The 13,505-nt window shown below is 39.5% G+C and overlaps 1 protein-coding gene and 12 non-coding genes across 13 annotated transcripts; all 13 read right to left on the bottom strand.

Moving 5' to 3' along the window:
• Positions 1 to 359: 359 nt before the first annotated feature.
• hnrnph1l (heterogeneous nuclear ribonucleoprotein H1, like) lies at positions 360 to 6,104 on the bottom strand. The gene is made up of 11 exons (XM_072662114.1): positions 6,012 to 6,104; positions 5,382 to 5,481; positions 5,110 to 5,265; positions 4,232 to 4,375; positions 3,752 to 3,890; positions 2,745 to 2,926; positions 2,131 to 2,243; positions 1,901 to 2,036; positions 1,733 to 1,816; positions 1,419 to 1,517; positions 360 to 989 (listed from the first exon to the last, which is right to left on the bottom strand). Exons 2-11 carry the CDS (start codon positions 5,464 to 5,466, stop codon positions 901 to 903), a joined length of 1,227 nt encoding a protein of 408 aa, XP_072518215.1. The 5' UTR covers positions 5,467 to 5,481; positions 6,012 to 6,104; the 3' UTR covers positions 360 to 900.
• A 433-nt stretch (positions 6,105 to 6,537) lies between these two features.
• On the bottom strand, positions 6,538 to 6,610 carry trnaa-agc (transfer RNA alanine (anticodon AGC)). The gene has a single exon. It is a non-coding gene; the product is annotated as a tRNA-Ala (tRNA).
• Positions 6,611 to 7,380: 770 nt separating this feature from the next.
• Positions 7,381 to 7,453, bottom strand: trnaa-agc (transfer RNA alanine (anticodon AGC)). Its single transcript has one exon. It is a non-coding gene; the product is annotated as a tRNA-Ala (tRNA).
• Positions 7,454 to 7,948: 495 nt separating this feature from the next.
• On the bottom strand, positions 7,949 to 8,021 carry trnaa-agc (transfer RNA alanine (anticodon AGC)). Its single transcript has one exon. It is a non-coding gene; the product is annotated as a tRNA-Ala (tRNA).
• Positions 8,022 to 8,789: 768 nt separating this feature from the next.
• On the bottom strand, positions 8,790 to 8,862 carry trnaa-agc (transfer RNA alanine (anticodon AGC)). Its single transcript has one exon. It is a non-coding gene; the product is annotated as a tRNA-Ala (tRNA).
• Positions 8,863 to 9,184: 322 nt separating this feature from the next.
• Positions 9,185 to 9,257, bottom strand: trnaa-agc (transfer RNA alanine (anticodon AGC)). The gene has a single exon. It is a non-coding gene; the product is annotated as a tRNA-Ala (tRNA).
• A 339-nt stretch (positions 9,258 to 9,596) lies between these two features.
• Positions 9,597 to 9,669, bottom strand: trnaa-agc (transfer RNA alanine (anticodon AGC)). Its single transcript has one exon. It is a non-coding gene; the product is annotated as a tRNA-Ala (tRNA).
• A 770-nt stretch (positions 9,670 to 10,439) lies between these two features.
• On the bottom strand, positions 10,440 to 10,512 carry trnaa-agc (transfer RNA alanine (anticodon AGC)). The gene has a single exon. It is a non-coding gene; the product is annotated as a tRNA-Ala (tRNA).
• Positions 10,513 to 10,834: 322 nt separating this feature from the next.
• trnaa-agc (transfer RNA alanine (anticodon AGC)) lies at positions 10,835 to 10,907 on the bottom strand. The gene has a single exon. It is a non-coding gene; the product is annotated as a tRNA-Ala (tRNA).
• A 340-nt stretch (positions 10,908 to 11,247) lies between these two features.
• trnaa-agc (transfer RNA alanine (anticodon AGC)) lies at positions 11,248 to 11,320 on the bottom strand. The gene has a single exon. It is a non-coding gene; the product is annotated as a tRNA-Ala (tRNA).
• A 770-nt stretch (positions 11,321 to 12,090) lies between these two features.
• Positions 12,091 to 12,163, bottom strand: trnaa-agc (transfer RNA alanine (anticodon AGC)). The gene has a single exon. It is a non-coding gene; the product is annotated as a tRNA-Ala (tRNA).
• Positions 12,164 to 12,485: 322 nt separating this feature from the next.
• Positions 12,486 to 12,558, bottom strand: trnaa-agc (transfer RNA alanine (anticodon AGC)). The gene has a single exon. It is a non-coding gene; the product is annotated as a tRNA-Ala (tRNA).
• Positions 12,559 to 12,898: 340 nt separating this feature from the next.
• trnaa-agc (transfer RNA alanine (anticodon AGC)) lies at positions 12,899 to 12,971 on the bottom strand. Its single transcript has one exon. It is a non-coding gene; the product is annotated as a tRNA-Ala (tRNA).
• Positions 12,972 to 13,505: the final 534 nt, after the last annotated feature.

Genomic DNA, 13,505 nt, shown 5'->3' on the forward strand with positions numbered 1-13,505 from the left:
AAGTTGAAATAAGAGTTAAGATAAAATGCTTAGGTGAGGTTGAATCTAAAGAGCCGACTCTCCGTTGCGAGTCGACTCTGGCAGGAGATCACTGTAGTCTTCTCTTCATTTCTAGAGCCGTTTCCTCTAATCACAAAACAGGGTCGACCAACGTAGACGCCGTGAACGTAGAAATTCAGACCTTATTTTTTTCTGTTTTGCTTTTAAACAGCTATTTGAACAATTGAACATGCATATAACCAAGTAATACATGATTTTAGGAACATTTCTATGGCTTGTTCAGCATTCATTCCTGCTAGGCTCAGTTGCAGTGTTTCAGAAAAAAAAAAAAAAAAAAAAAAAAAAATCAATTCACAGTGTAACCACAAATAAATTTATTTACCATGTGTATTAGATCAGTGATGTGAAGGAATCAAAGCCCCATAATTCAAAGTTTAAAATAGCTCCACATTTTGTATCAAATTGCCAAAAAGCTGTTTTTCCAGTTTTATTAAAAAAAAAAAATCCTACATATTGTACAAAATCCATCAAAGCAAATGTTAAAGAACTTGAAAGTAATCTACAGTCTCTGTATCAGACAGTCAAGATATTTACAAGCATATACGTGGCTCGTGGGGCTGGAGGACAGGAGAGTGACTAAGGCATGAACTTTAAAAATGTTTAATGAGGGTACCCCACAGTACCCTACTGTTTCAACAGATTCACAATTTAAAAAAAGAAGAAAAAGAAAAAAGGACACTGACTGCAGTGTGAACACTCAGAATAAGGGGCAGGAAAAGTTCTGGTCCTTTTCTCACTCCTCACATGGAACAAATTCATCGCAGCCACCCCCATCAGACATGGCCCTCTTGGCATCCCAAACAAAATGGCTCTTCATCTTCAGCTATGTCACAGCTGCCGTCACATACCCCACCCAGCACCCATGCTCATGCTGCCATTCATGCCCATAGATCCACGACTGCTGCCGTAGTAACTGCTGTTTTGATTACCTGACAAAAAAAAGAAAAATAAATAAATAAGTAATGAAGCACATGTTGGGGCTGGTGTGAAACAGCAACATCAGCACTGAATTAGTCTGGTACTACATTGGAGCTGGCAAGAGAATGTTTAAAAAAAAAAAAAAAACAAACAAAAAAAAAAAAAAACAGTTTAACACACTTATACACAAGTCTGTGGTGGTGCAAGTCACTTTAATGTGTAGTTCAACTGTGATTTAAACTACTCAAATGTGTTCACGATACATAATTCATGTAAATATAGCACAGCTTTTACAGCTGAAAATAAATGTGCAAATAGTGGAAATTGTATTTTTAATATCATTAAACACTTTAAAAACCTACAGATTCATTTTACACCCATAATATTCAATCACGATTTTGAGCGTCACAGAAACAGATTTTCATAAAGCTGATGCTTACTGTAATCATTGTATCCCCCCATGCTGGACTGGTTATTATAGCCTCCAGTGTAGCCACCTCCCATCTGCTGACCACTATGTCCATATGAGGACTGATTACCTGCAAACAATGAACAGAAACATTCACTCATTCACCATGTTCAAAGTGTTATGACTTCACTAGATATGACCATTCCAGACTGATGAAGGTCTAGAGTTTTGTTGACAGATGGATGAAAAGGTAGTTAAATTACATTATTTTAGTGAGAACTTGAGGCTCATGCCCAGCAAACACAATGCCACCAGGATCATAATTTGCCAGACCACATAACTTACCCATTCCGCCAACCATGTGGCCTCCATAGCCTCCATTGCTGCCACCTGCTGTTGAGTTTAGGAACAGCTCGACGTATCGATGCTCTAAAAACATAAAAAGGAGAATATTAAGCTACAAACAGTTTTATGAGAGACTTACAAAACCGATTCTAAATCAGCTGCACTTACGCATGTTCGCCTTGTCCTTGGACATGGCAGCCACAGCATCCTCATGTGTGGCAAACTCCACATCCGCCTCTCCAGTCACCCGTCCATCTGGGCCTACCTCGATGTGCACACGCACCGGGTTTAGAGGAGAGAAGAACTGCAGAAGACAAGAAGAAACGCTGCGTGCCTTACAAATCATTAAAATAAAAACAAAAAGACTAAATGTCATTTTGAAAGACTTAGACTCTCACGTTGTAAATGTCATTCTCTGTGGCACGGTAGGGAAGACCTCTCATATGCACGCAGTGGCCAGTTGTACTCTGGAAGTTGGAACCACCATCACGATACGGTCCATCTGACATTCCTGGATTAAAGTAACAAGAAATTTTACATGCATGGCAACACCAGTTCATCTAGAACAACAATTTTGCAGAATGTATCATCTGTTAATCAACATCGACTACTGTAATACTGATGCTGCAGAAGTCTGTAATATGCTAATTAACCTATTTTGTATCCTGACCAGTATCTTGATATTTACCAATTACAGTACCAGATGTGTTTCTGTGCATGTTTCAAATAATCAAAGTATCTACTAATACTTTTTTTTTTACAAAATAAACTAATGTAATATATTGTAAGATGTTACCGCAGTAACAAAAAAAGTAGCAATTTACAATCAGAATACCCATATTTCACAGCCCCAGCATAAAATTAGAGAAAACTGAGTAATCCTTATATTTCTATAAAACAACATTCATAAGTATGCATCACAGAAACCTGCATAAATGCATGCAACTCTATACAATCTTTAACCAACACAATTCACAATGGTTAAATATCCCAGGTCCTTGAGAGATCTTACCTCCCCCATATCCTCCACGCCGTGACCTGTCAAAGGATCCCCCACGGTTCATGCCATTATAGCCACGGCCACCTCCGCTGGGACGGTCATATGGCCCGGGTCTCTGCATGCCCATGCCTTTGCGGGCAGGCTCGTAGTGTGTCCGCACTTCAGCACGGCTGCTCTTGAAGATCTCAATATACCTACACACATACAGACAAACATTAGCCAGAGCTCCCAATTCTACTGCAAACGCTCAGCACAAACCTAATTAGAGCTAAATATAACTAACCCTGTATACATGCAGCAGCACTGCAGAGCATCCTAGGTCACGGATATATTGTGGTTAAGAATTCAAGCATTTAAACATTTAGTCTAGGTCTTGAAATACCACCTTTCGTATTGGCACTTTGAAAGAACGGATCGCTGATGGCACAAAGACCCATTACTCAAAATTTCCATTTTTTGTTAAAGCCTCTCAGGTTGTGTGCCTGAAAAACTTGCAGTTCTTTAAGTTACCTGAACATCACAGCAATGCAAGTGTGTTGAATCTTGCCAATGCATAACTGCAGCATCAGATCAAATCCTCACATTTATAGTCAAGTGGCATCAAAGGTGTAAGGCTGAACCAATGAGTTAAAAAAATGTATTTCATGCATTTGTTAATGGCTGCAAATAGACATTTCTCAAATGCACAACAGTGTTCACAGTGATCGTCTCCACATTCTTTCAGCACAGAGTTACAATTTAGATTAAGGTTAAAAATTCTAAGAGTCAACGTGTGAGAAACAATTACACGACCCATGAATGCTGGGAAAGTCCTCTGCAGGAGACGTGTGCATTTTAATCAGGTATAGCATTAAGACATTATAGGCCAGTTTTCTAGGCACAAATTAAGTCAAGACTCGGACTAAAAGAAGGCCCTTTAGTCTTGGGTTAGGCTTAATCTGTGTCCAGCAAAGGGCCCTGTAGGTTTAATGAAGATGAAGTCCACAAGAAAAGCAGCTGAACCCGCCAACCATCCCCACCTGTGCCCTATTCTTTCCTTGTGTTTCTTTAGAGCCTTTTCAGCTATATCCTGTGAAGCAAACTGCACGAAGGCCTCCCCCGTACTCCTCCACATGTAGTCCACCGGCAATGTTATCCCATTTGGCACGATTTCCAACCCTTCAACCCAAGGACAGATAACCCCAGCAGGGGACATATTAAAATCACATGCCCAGTCACACACACACACACACCGTTCTCGCGTTTCATTTTTTAAGTTACAAACAAAACACAGATCACACACACTCACACTGGTTCAGAATTTGAGAGGTGGTGTCCGAAAAACTTGGTCAATAAAAAAAAGGGGAATAGTCATGGAGTACATTAAAACTTACACTGAAGGAAAAAAAAGGCCTGATGCACACTGCTTCAGGAAGTCAAATATGAGCAGCATTCTCTGGTCTAAATACCTTGTAAAAATCTGCAAGTGCAAAGTAGTAACCAGTACTGCTAATCCATACCTGAAAAGAACTGGACAATTTCCTCCTTGCTACAGCCAAAAGGCAGACCCCGCAGTCGAACTAGTCCGTCACCCTCAGTCTCTGGGCAGTTTGGTCCTGTGTGCTTGAGAACCCAGTCCATCTCCACATTGTTGGATTTGAATACTGGGGGGGAAAAATAAGAAGCATGAAAGAGTTTACCAATAGACAACTTTAGGCTGGATAAGTGCCTTTATTATGTTGCTCTCTTGTTTGATTTTGCTGCTGTAAAAACTGACTTTCCCCGTGGGATAAATAAAGTGATCTATCTATCTATACAATGTCTGTCTCTGAATACACTTACATTTTGTTTATCAAAAACATCAGTTCTAACGTCATATGGACTACAGGGTTGTGTATTGGTTCAGAAAATACAAACTGTATTTCAAACAAAGATGTGAATTAACATGCCTTTATTTTCAACCCCTAAATCTGCAATGCATTAACACGTGTGCAAATGCACAAAAAAAGGGAAGCCAAGCTAAACTAGAGCTTAACTACAACAAAATGACTGACTTGACTTTCAATGCCTTACACGTTAAAAGAAAACTTAACCAGAACAGACATAGCATAATACACTGTTAAATGTGCTGAACATTAATTTTTTGTTCTATATAACAATGTTTTGTATCTATTCATTATCTTCGACAAATATGTACAGATTTTCAGCTAGAACTAAAATATTTCATATCCAGGGACCCTGGATACGAGATACAGATTAAACTGGAAGCAGGATTTCTTACAAATCTTACTTTAAAACTCTTACTTACTTTAAAAACTTGAATGCCTCCATTTTATATATTCATTACTTTTGGTCAGAAATGTGCCCGATCGCATGGTTCACTAAATCAGTCCCATACCTTCCACATATCTATGCCCCATGGTCTCTCTGTCTTTTTTGAGGGCAATCTTCAGGTCATCCTCGGACTCTAATTCCACAAAAGCCTCTCCACTCGGCCTGCCTTCCCGGGTGTATGTGAAGTGGATGCTTGTGCCATTGTTAGCCACTTTGCAATCTAAAACACAAGAGAAATCAATTGAAAAGCCGTGTTTAACGTCGTTTTCATCAATTAAAAAACACAGAAACAAAAACTGGGCTGTAAACAAACGAGACGCTTTCTTTCCTTCTTACCTGAAAAGAATCTGCTCACTTCGTCCACAGAGCACGACCACGGCAAACCCCGGACTCTCACAACAAATCCCTCGTCTTCGGCCATGATTACAAAAAATTTCTGTTGATAAACACGAACAGTGATGAGAACAGTGACCGTTTACTTTCTCTCTCATGTAGAAAAGACTACTTTTAACTGCACACTGCTACTTTAGCTAGCTAGCTAGGTAGCTAGCTAGCAAGATAGCGTTAGCACAAATGGCCAGTCGGTATTGGCTCTGTAAGCTAAGTAACAGATTACAGAGACTGCTAGCCGGTTCAAGTCGATATCCTCATATGTGATGCTAGCGAAGACTCTCGACTACAGAAAGCCGAGGAAACGTAAAGCAGGGTGAAGTTAAGCTAACTACGCTGGTTAGCTGCGGTTAGTGCGGCTGTGGCAGCACCAGAACAAAGACTAATGGCGCTAACGTAGATTAACACAACAGGCCTCAACATCACACACTCTTCGGCCGTTTTCTAAACAACGCCACGCTTACAGAAATGCAAACTGCACAAATACAGATTCGTTCTCATTTAATTAAACTGCACAGCCGACAACGGCTTCAAATATACATTCTGAAAAGTGCAATACCGACTCGATCACAGTACCTTAGCGGCGTGCTCGATCTCCTCCGTCTCTCAGTGGTCAGTCTTCTTCCTCTTCTTCCTTCCCTTCACCGAGCACAGGGCGGGCTGTGTGCTGCCGCCTGCTGTACGTCCCGGCAAACACGGTGACGCAGTGACGAAATTGTGACGACCAATAGTTTTGGTGTATTGTGCGACCTGATTGGTTGCTTTCTACGTAAATACTCACAACGCAGAAGTGTGATTTCTCAGAAAATTGTGACAACGTTATCTCGACATTCTGGGAGGTTATGGCAACTTGAAAAAGTGAAAGGTCCTGCGAAAGAGAATTTCCACAGCAGCCCATGTGCATTTCACCTTAATGTGGCTAAATGTTCAATATGTAGTTCAAATACGTAAACTTTTGTTCATGTACTCCGTGACTTTTTCAGGGCTTATCCAATAGACCTTCCGTGTAACAGCGTCGTCGTTAAGTTTGGCGCAGGTAATAGCATAGGGGGAGATCTTAGGGCAGTTTAAGTGGTACTGAACAGACTGAAAAAGGAGCTTTTGGAGGATGCGGGCATCGATCCCGCTACCTCTCGCATGCTAAGCGAGCGCTCTACCATTTGAGCTAATCCCCCATACAATGCGAGGTTACACGTCATTCAGTGGAGAGCGGAGTGGTCCGCTTCTACTTCAGTTACTCGTTGCGAAGGAAAACAGATTCCTTCATTGGTGTTTCTCAATGTACAACCAATTGAAGTAGCAATCCTGACGATGTTCACACGTAACAAACTGCATTGAAATAGAAATAGTGCGAAATTCATGAATGCATATATTTCAGAATTGCTGAATAGCAGTGGTCCTAGAAAAGAGATCCTGAGAGAATAGATTTGATAATATAGACAAAGCAACATGTGTGCATATTGCAGCTGAGAAATAGTCAATATTGCAGATATGCAGAATTGTAGGGGATCTATAAACAAGTAATGAGAGAATATAGATCAGAATCAGAATCAGAATCTCTTTATTTCACCAAGTATGTTACACATACAAGGAATTTGTCTTGGTGAGAGCAACACGGATGACAAGTAACAAAAAACACAGAACACAGTCTTAACCTAAAGGAAAATGACACTAAACATAAATAGGGTAGGGGATAAATTAAAAAAGTAAAAAGTACTAAAGGTAATAAAGACCTGAAAATATATTTACAGAAAAGAACATCTGTACAGGTGTACAAATGTACAAATAGTCATAGTGCAAATAGGCAGAGTGCAAAATAGCTGTTCAGTCCGGTTTGGTACAGTTCAGTTGTATATGCTGAGCACTACAGTTTAACAAGACCAGAAACAAAACAGCTTCCAGGAAAAAACAGAGGTTTATTTATAACTCTAAACACTCACTTCATTGGAGGATGCGGGCATCGATCCCGCTACCTCTCGCATGCTAAGCGAGCGCTCTACCATTTGAGCTAATCCCCCATACACCCTTTCAAGTTTTTGCAACAACACTGCAAATCTGCGCAAAAAGACTGGAAACGAAACATTTTGGTAAAACGAACAAACATCATTTTAATCTTATCTGCAAACATCGTTTCCTGCCTTTTTCTCCCCAGTGACATTTTGTCAGCAGTAACATTTTTAAAGTGTGTGGATTCAGGATCATTTCACCAAGAACAATATAGTTTTCTGTTTATTTTTATTAATATTGATTTCTGTTTTCTTTTTGGAAGTGCGTTATTTTTCAGATTTGAGAAGATAATTCTTTATTCAATGATTATTGATTTCTAGGGGGAAATGATCACAAGGATTTTCTAATGTAGTGAACTTTTGTTCATGTACTCCGTGACTTTTTCAGGGCTTATCCAATAGACCTTCCGTGTAACAGCGTCGTCGTTAAGTTTGGCGCAGGTAATAGCATAGGGGGAGATCTTACGGCAGTTTAAGTGGTACTGAACAGACTGAAAAAGGAGCTTTTGGAGGATGCGGGCATCGATCCCGCTACCTCTCGCATGCTAAGCGAGCGCTCTACCATTTGAGCTAATCCCCCATACAATGCAAGGTTACACGTCATTCAGTGGAGAGCGGAGTGGTCCGCTTCTACTTCAGTTACTCGTTGCGAAGGAAAACAGATTCCTTCATTGGTGTTTCTCAATGTACAACCAATTGAAGTAGCAATCCTGACGATGTTCACACGTAACAAACTGCATTGAAATAGAAATAGTGCGAAATTCATGAATGCATATATTTCAGAATTGCTGAATAGCAGTGGTCCTAGAAAAGAGATCCTGAGATAATAGATTTGATAATATAGACAAAGCAACATGTGTGCATATTGCAGCTGAGAAATAGTCAATATTGCAGATATGCAGAATTGTAGGGGATCTATAAACAAGTAATGAGAGAATATAGATCAGAATCAGAATCAGAATCTCTTTATTTCACCAAGTATGTTACACATACAAGGAATTTGTCTTGGTGAGAGCAACACGGATGACAAGTAACAAAAAACACAGAACACAGTCTTAACCTAAAGGAAAATGACACTAAACATAAATAGGGTAGGGGATAAATTAAAAAAGTAAAAAGTACTAAAGGTAATAAAGACCTGAAAATATATTTACAGAAAAGAACATCTGTACAGGTGTACAAATGTACAAATAGTCATAGTGCAAATAGGCAGAGTGCAAAATAGCTGTTCAGTCCGGTTTGGTACAGTTCAGTTGTATGCTGAGCACTACAGTTTAACAAGACCAGAAACAAAACAGCTTCCAGGAAAAAACAGAGGTTTATTTATAACTCTAAACACTCACTTCATTGGAGGATGCGGGCATCGATCCCGCTACCTCTCGCATGCTAAGCGAGCGCTCTACCATTTGAGCTAATCCCCCATACACCCTTTCTAGCTTTTGCAACAACACTGCAAATCTGCGCAAAAAGACTGGAAACGAAACATTTTGGTAAAACGAACAAACAACATCATTTTAATCTTATCTGCAAACATCGTTTCCTGCCTTTTTCTCCCCAGTGACATTTTGTCAGCAGTAACATTTTTAAAGTGTGTGGATTCAGGATCATTCATTAGATGTCTAAATTGGCAAAAGTGGGCAAATTGTGTTTTTATGCAGGAGAATATAAAACATTCCCTCAAGTTCTGAACAGAGGACAACTCTTTACTGTGATTTTTACTGTTGGAACTTGAACAGCTGCCTTTGGAGGATGCGGGCATCGATCCCGCTACCTCTCGCATGCTAAGCGAGCGCTCTACCATTTGAGCTAATCCCCCACACTGAAAGAAGTTAGTAGCATGAGGGTTTCACAAAGAACACTATAGTTTTATGTTTATTTTTATTAATATTGATTTCTGTTTTCTTTTTGGAAGTGCGTTATTTTTCAGATTTGAGAAGATAGTTCTTTATTCAATGATTATTGATTTCTAGGGGGAAATGATCCCAAGGATTTTCTAATGTAGTGAACTTTTGTTCATGTACTCCGTGACTTTTTCAGGGCTTATCCAATAGACCTTCCGTGTAACAGCGTCGTCGTTAAGGTGGCGCAGGTAATAGCATAGGGGGAGATCTTAGGGCAGTTTAAGTGGTACTGAACAGACTGAAAAAGGCGCTTTTGGAGGATGCGGGCATCGATCCCGCTACCTCTCGCATGCTAAGCGAGCGCTCTACCATTTGAGCTAATCCCCCATACAATGCGATGTTACACGTCATTCAGTGGAGAGCGGAGTCGTCCGCTTCTACTTCAGTTACTCGTTGCGAAGGAAAACAGATTCCTTCATTGGTGTTTCTCAATGTACAACCAATTGAAGTAGCAATCCTGACGATGTTCACACGTAACAAACTGCATTGAAATAGAAATAGTGCGAAATTCATGAATGCATATATTTCAGAATTGCTGAATAGCAGTGGTCCTAGAAAAGAGATCCTGAGATAATAGATTTGATAATATAGACAAAGCAACATGTGTGCATATTGCAGCTGAGAAATAGTCAATATTGCAGATATGCAGAATTGTAGGGGATCTATAAACAAGTAATGAGAGAATATAGATCAGAATCAGAATCAGAATCTCTTTATTTCACCAAGTATGTTACACATACAAGGAATTTGTCTTGGTGAGAGCAACACGGATGAAAAGTAACAAAAAACACAGAACACAGTCTTAACCTAAAGGAAAATGACACTAAACATAAATAGGGTAGGGGATAAATTAAAAAAGTAAAAAGTACTAAAGGTAATAAAGACCTGAAAATATATTTACAGAAAAGAACATCTGTACAGGTGTACAAATGTACAAATAGTCATAGTGCAAATAGGCAGAGTGCAAAATAGCTGTTCAGTCCGGTTTGGTACAGTTCAGTTGTATATGCTGAGCACTACAGTTTAACAAGACCAGAAACAAAACAGCTTCCAGGAAAAAACAGAGGTTTATTTATAACTCTAAACACTCACTTCATTGGAGGATGCGGGCATCGATCCCGCTACCTCTCGCATGCTAAGCGAGCGCTCTACCATTTGAGCTAATCCCCCATACACTCTTTCAAGTTTTTGCAACAACACTGCAAATCTGCGCAAAAAGACTGGAAACGAAACATTTTGGTAAAACGAACAAACAACATCATTTTAATCTTATCTGCAAACATCGTTTCCTGCCTTTTTCTCCCCAGTGACATTTTGTCAGCAGTAACATTTTTAAAGTGTGTGGATTCAGGACCATTCATTAGATGTCTAAATTGGCAAAAGTGGGCAAATTGTGTTTTTATGCAGGAGAATATAAAACATTCCCTCAAGTTCTGAACAGAGGACAACTCTTTACTGTGATTTTTACTGTCGGAACTTGAACAGCTGCCTTTGGAGGATGCGGGCATCGATCCCGCTACCTCTCGCATGCTAAGCGAGCGCTCTACCATTTGAGCTAATCCCCCACACTGAAAGAAGTTAGTAGCATGAGGGTTTCACCAAGAACAATATAGTTTTCTGTTTATTTTTATTAATATTGATTTCTGTTTTCTTTTTGGAAGTGCGTTATTTTTCAGATTTGAGAAGATAGTTCTTTATTCAATGATTATTGATTTCTAGGGGGAAATGATCACAAGGATTTTCTAATGTAGTGAACTTTTGTTCATGTACTTCGTGACTTTTTCAGGGCTTATCCAATAGACCTTCCGTGTAACAGCGTCGTCGTTAAGTTTGGCGCAGGTAATAGCATAGGGGGAGATCTTACGGCAGTTTAAGTGGTACTGAACAGACTGAAAAAGGAGCTTTTGGAGGATGCGGGCATCGATCCCGCTACCTCTCGCATGCTAAGCGAGCGCTCTACCATTTGAGCTAATCCCCCATACAATGCAAGGTTACACGTCATTCAGTGGAGAGCGGAGTCGTCCGCTTCTACTTCAGTTACTCGTTGCGAAGGAAAACAGATTCCTTCATTGGTGTTTCTCAATGTACAACCAATTGAAGTAGCAATCCTGACGATGTTCACACGTAACAAACTGCATTGAAATAGAAATAGTGCGAAATTCATGAATGCATATATTTCAGAATTGCTGAATAGCAGTGGTCCTAGAAAAGAGATCCTGAGATAATAGATTTGATAATATAGACAAAGCAACATGTGTGCATATTGCAGATGAGAAATAGTCAATATTGCAGATATGCAGAATTGTAGGGGATCTATAAACAAGTAATGAGAGAATATAGATCAGAATCAGAATCAGAATCTCTTTATTTCACCAAGTATGTTACACATACAAGGAATTTGTCTTGGTGAGAGCAACACGGATGACAAGTAACAAAAAACACAGAACACAGTCTTAACCTAAAGGAAAATGACACTAAACATAAATAGGGTAGGGGATAAATTAAAAAAGTAAAAAGTACTAAAGGTAATAAAGACCTGAAAATATATTTACAGAAAAGAACATCTGTACAGGTGTACAAATGTACAAATAGTCATAGTGCAAATAGGCAGAGTGCAAAATAGCTGTTCAGTCCGGTTTGGTACAGTTCAGTTGTATATGCTGAGCACTACAGTTTATCAAGACCAGAAACAAAACAGCTTCCAGGAAAAAACAGAGGTTTATTTATAACTCTAAACACTCACTTCATTGGAGGATGCGGGCATCGATCCCGCTACCTCTCGCATGCTAAGCGAGCGCTCTACCATTTGAGCTAATCCCCCATACACCCTTTCAAGTTTTTGCAACAACACTGCAAATCTTAGCAAAAAGACTGGAAACGAAACATTTTGGTAAAACGAACAAACAACATCATTTTAATCTTATCTGCAAACATCGTTTCCTGCCTTTTTCTCCCCAGTGACATTTTGTCAGCAGTAACATTTTTAAAGTGTGTGGATTCAGGATCATTCATTAGATGTCTAAATTGGCAAAAGTGGGCAAATTGTGTTTTTATGCAGGAGAATATAAAACATTCCCTCAAGTTCTGAACAGAGGACAACTCTTTACTGTGATTTTTACTGTTGGAACTTGAACAGCTGCCTTTGGAGGATGCGGGCATCGATCCCGCTACCTCTCGCATGCTAAGCGAGCGCTCTACCATTTGAGCTAATCCCCCACACTGAAAGAAGTTAGTAGCATGAGGGTTTCACCAAGAACAATATAGTTTTCTGTTTATTTTTATTAATATTGATTTCTGTTTTCTTTTTGGAAGTGCGTTATTTTTCAGATTTGAGAAGATAGTTCTTTATTCAATGATTATTGATTTCTAGGGGGAAATGATCACAAGGATTTTCTAATGTAGTGAACTTTTGTTCATGTACTTCGTGACTTTTTCAGGGCTTATCCAATAGACCTTCCGTGTAACAGCGTCGTCGTTAAGTTTGGCGCAGGTAATAGCATAGGGGGAGATCTTACGGCAGTTTAAGTGGTACTGAACAGACTGAAAAAGGAGCTTTTGGAGGATGCGGGCATCGATCCCGCTACCTCTCGCATGCTAAGCGAGCGCTCTACCATTTGAGCTAATCCCCCATACAATGCAAGGTTACACGTCATTCAGTGGAGAGCGGAGTCGTCCGCTTCTACTTCAGTTACTCGTTGCGAAGGAAAACAGATTCCTTCATTGGTGTTTCTCAATGTACAACCAATTGAAGTAGCAATCCTGACGATGTTCACACGTAACAAACTGCATTGAAATAGAAATAGTGCGAAATTCATGAATGCATATATTTCAGAATTGCTGAATAGCAGTGGTCCTAGAAAAGAGATCCTGAGATAATAGATTTGATAATATAGACAAAGCAACATGTGTGCATATTGCAGCTGAGAAATAGTCAATATTGCAGATATGCAGAATTGTAGGGGATCTATAAACAAGTAATGAGAGAATATAGATCAGAATCAGAATCAGAATCTCTTTATTTCACCAAGTATGTTACACATACAAGGAATTTGTCTTGGTGAGAGCAACACGGATGACAAGTAACAAAAAACACAGAACACAGTCTTAACCTAAAGGAAAATGACACTAAACATAAATAGGGTAGGGGATAAATTAAAAAAGTA

The sequence above is a fragment of the Salminus brasiliensis genome, chromosome 18 (assembly GCF_030463535.1).
Source record: "Salminus brasiliensis chromosome 18, fSalBra1.hap2, whole genome shotgun sequence".
NCBI lineage: Eukaryota > Metazoa > Chordata > Actinopteri > Characiformes > Bryconidae > Salminus > Salminus brasiliensis.

Coding starts and splice junctions, on each gene's coding strand:
- hnrnph1l (XM_072662114.1), bottom strand. CDS start 5,466: ATGGCCGAAGACGAGGGATTTGTTGTGAGAGTCCGGGGTTTGCCGTGG. Junction 4,376..5,109: donor GGGGCATAGATATGTGGAAG/GTATGGGACTGA, acceptor TTTCCCCCCCAG/TATTCAAATCCAACAATGTG. Junction 2,927..3,751: donor AAGGAAAGAATAGGGCACAG/GTGGGGATGGTT, acceptor GTATGTGTGTAG/GTATATTGAGATCTTCAAGA.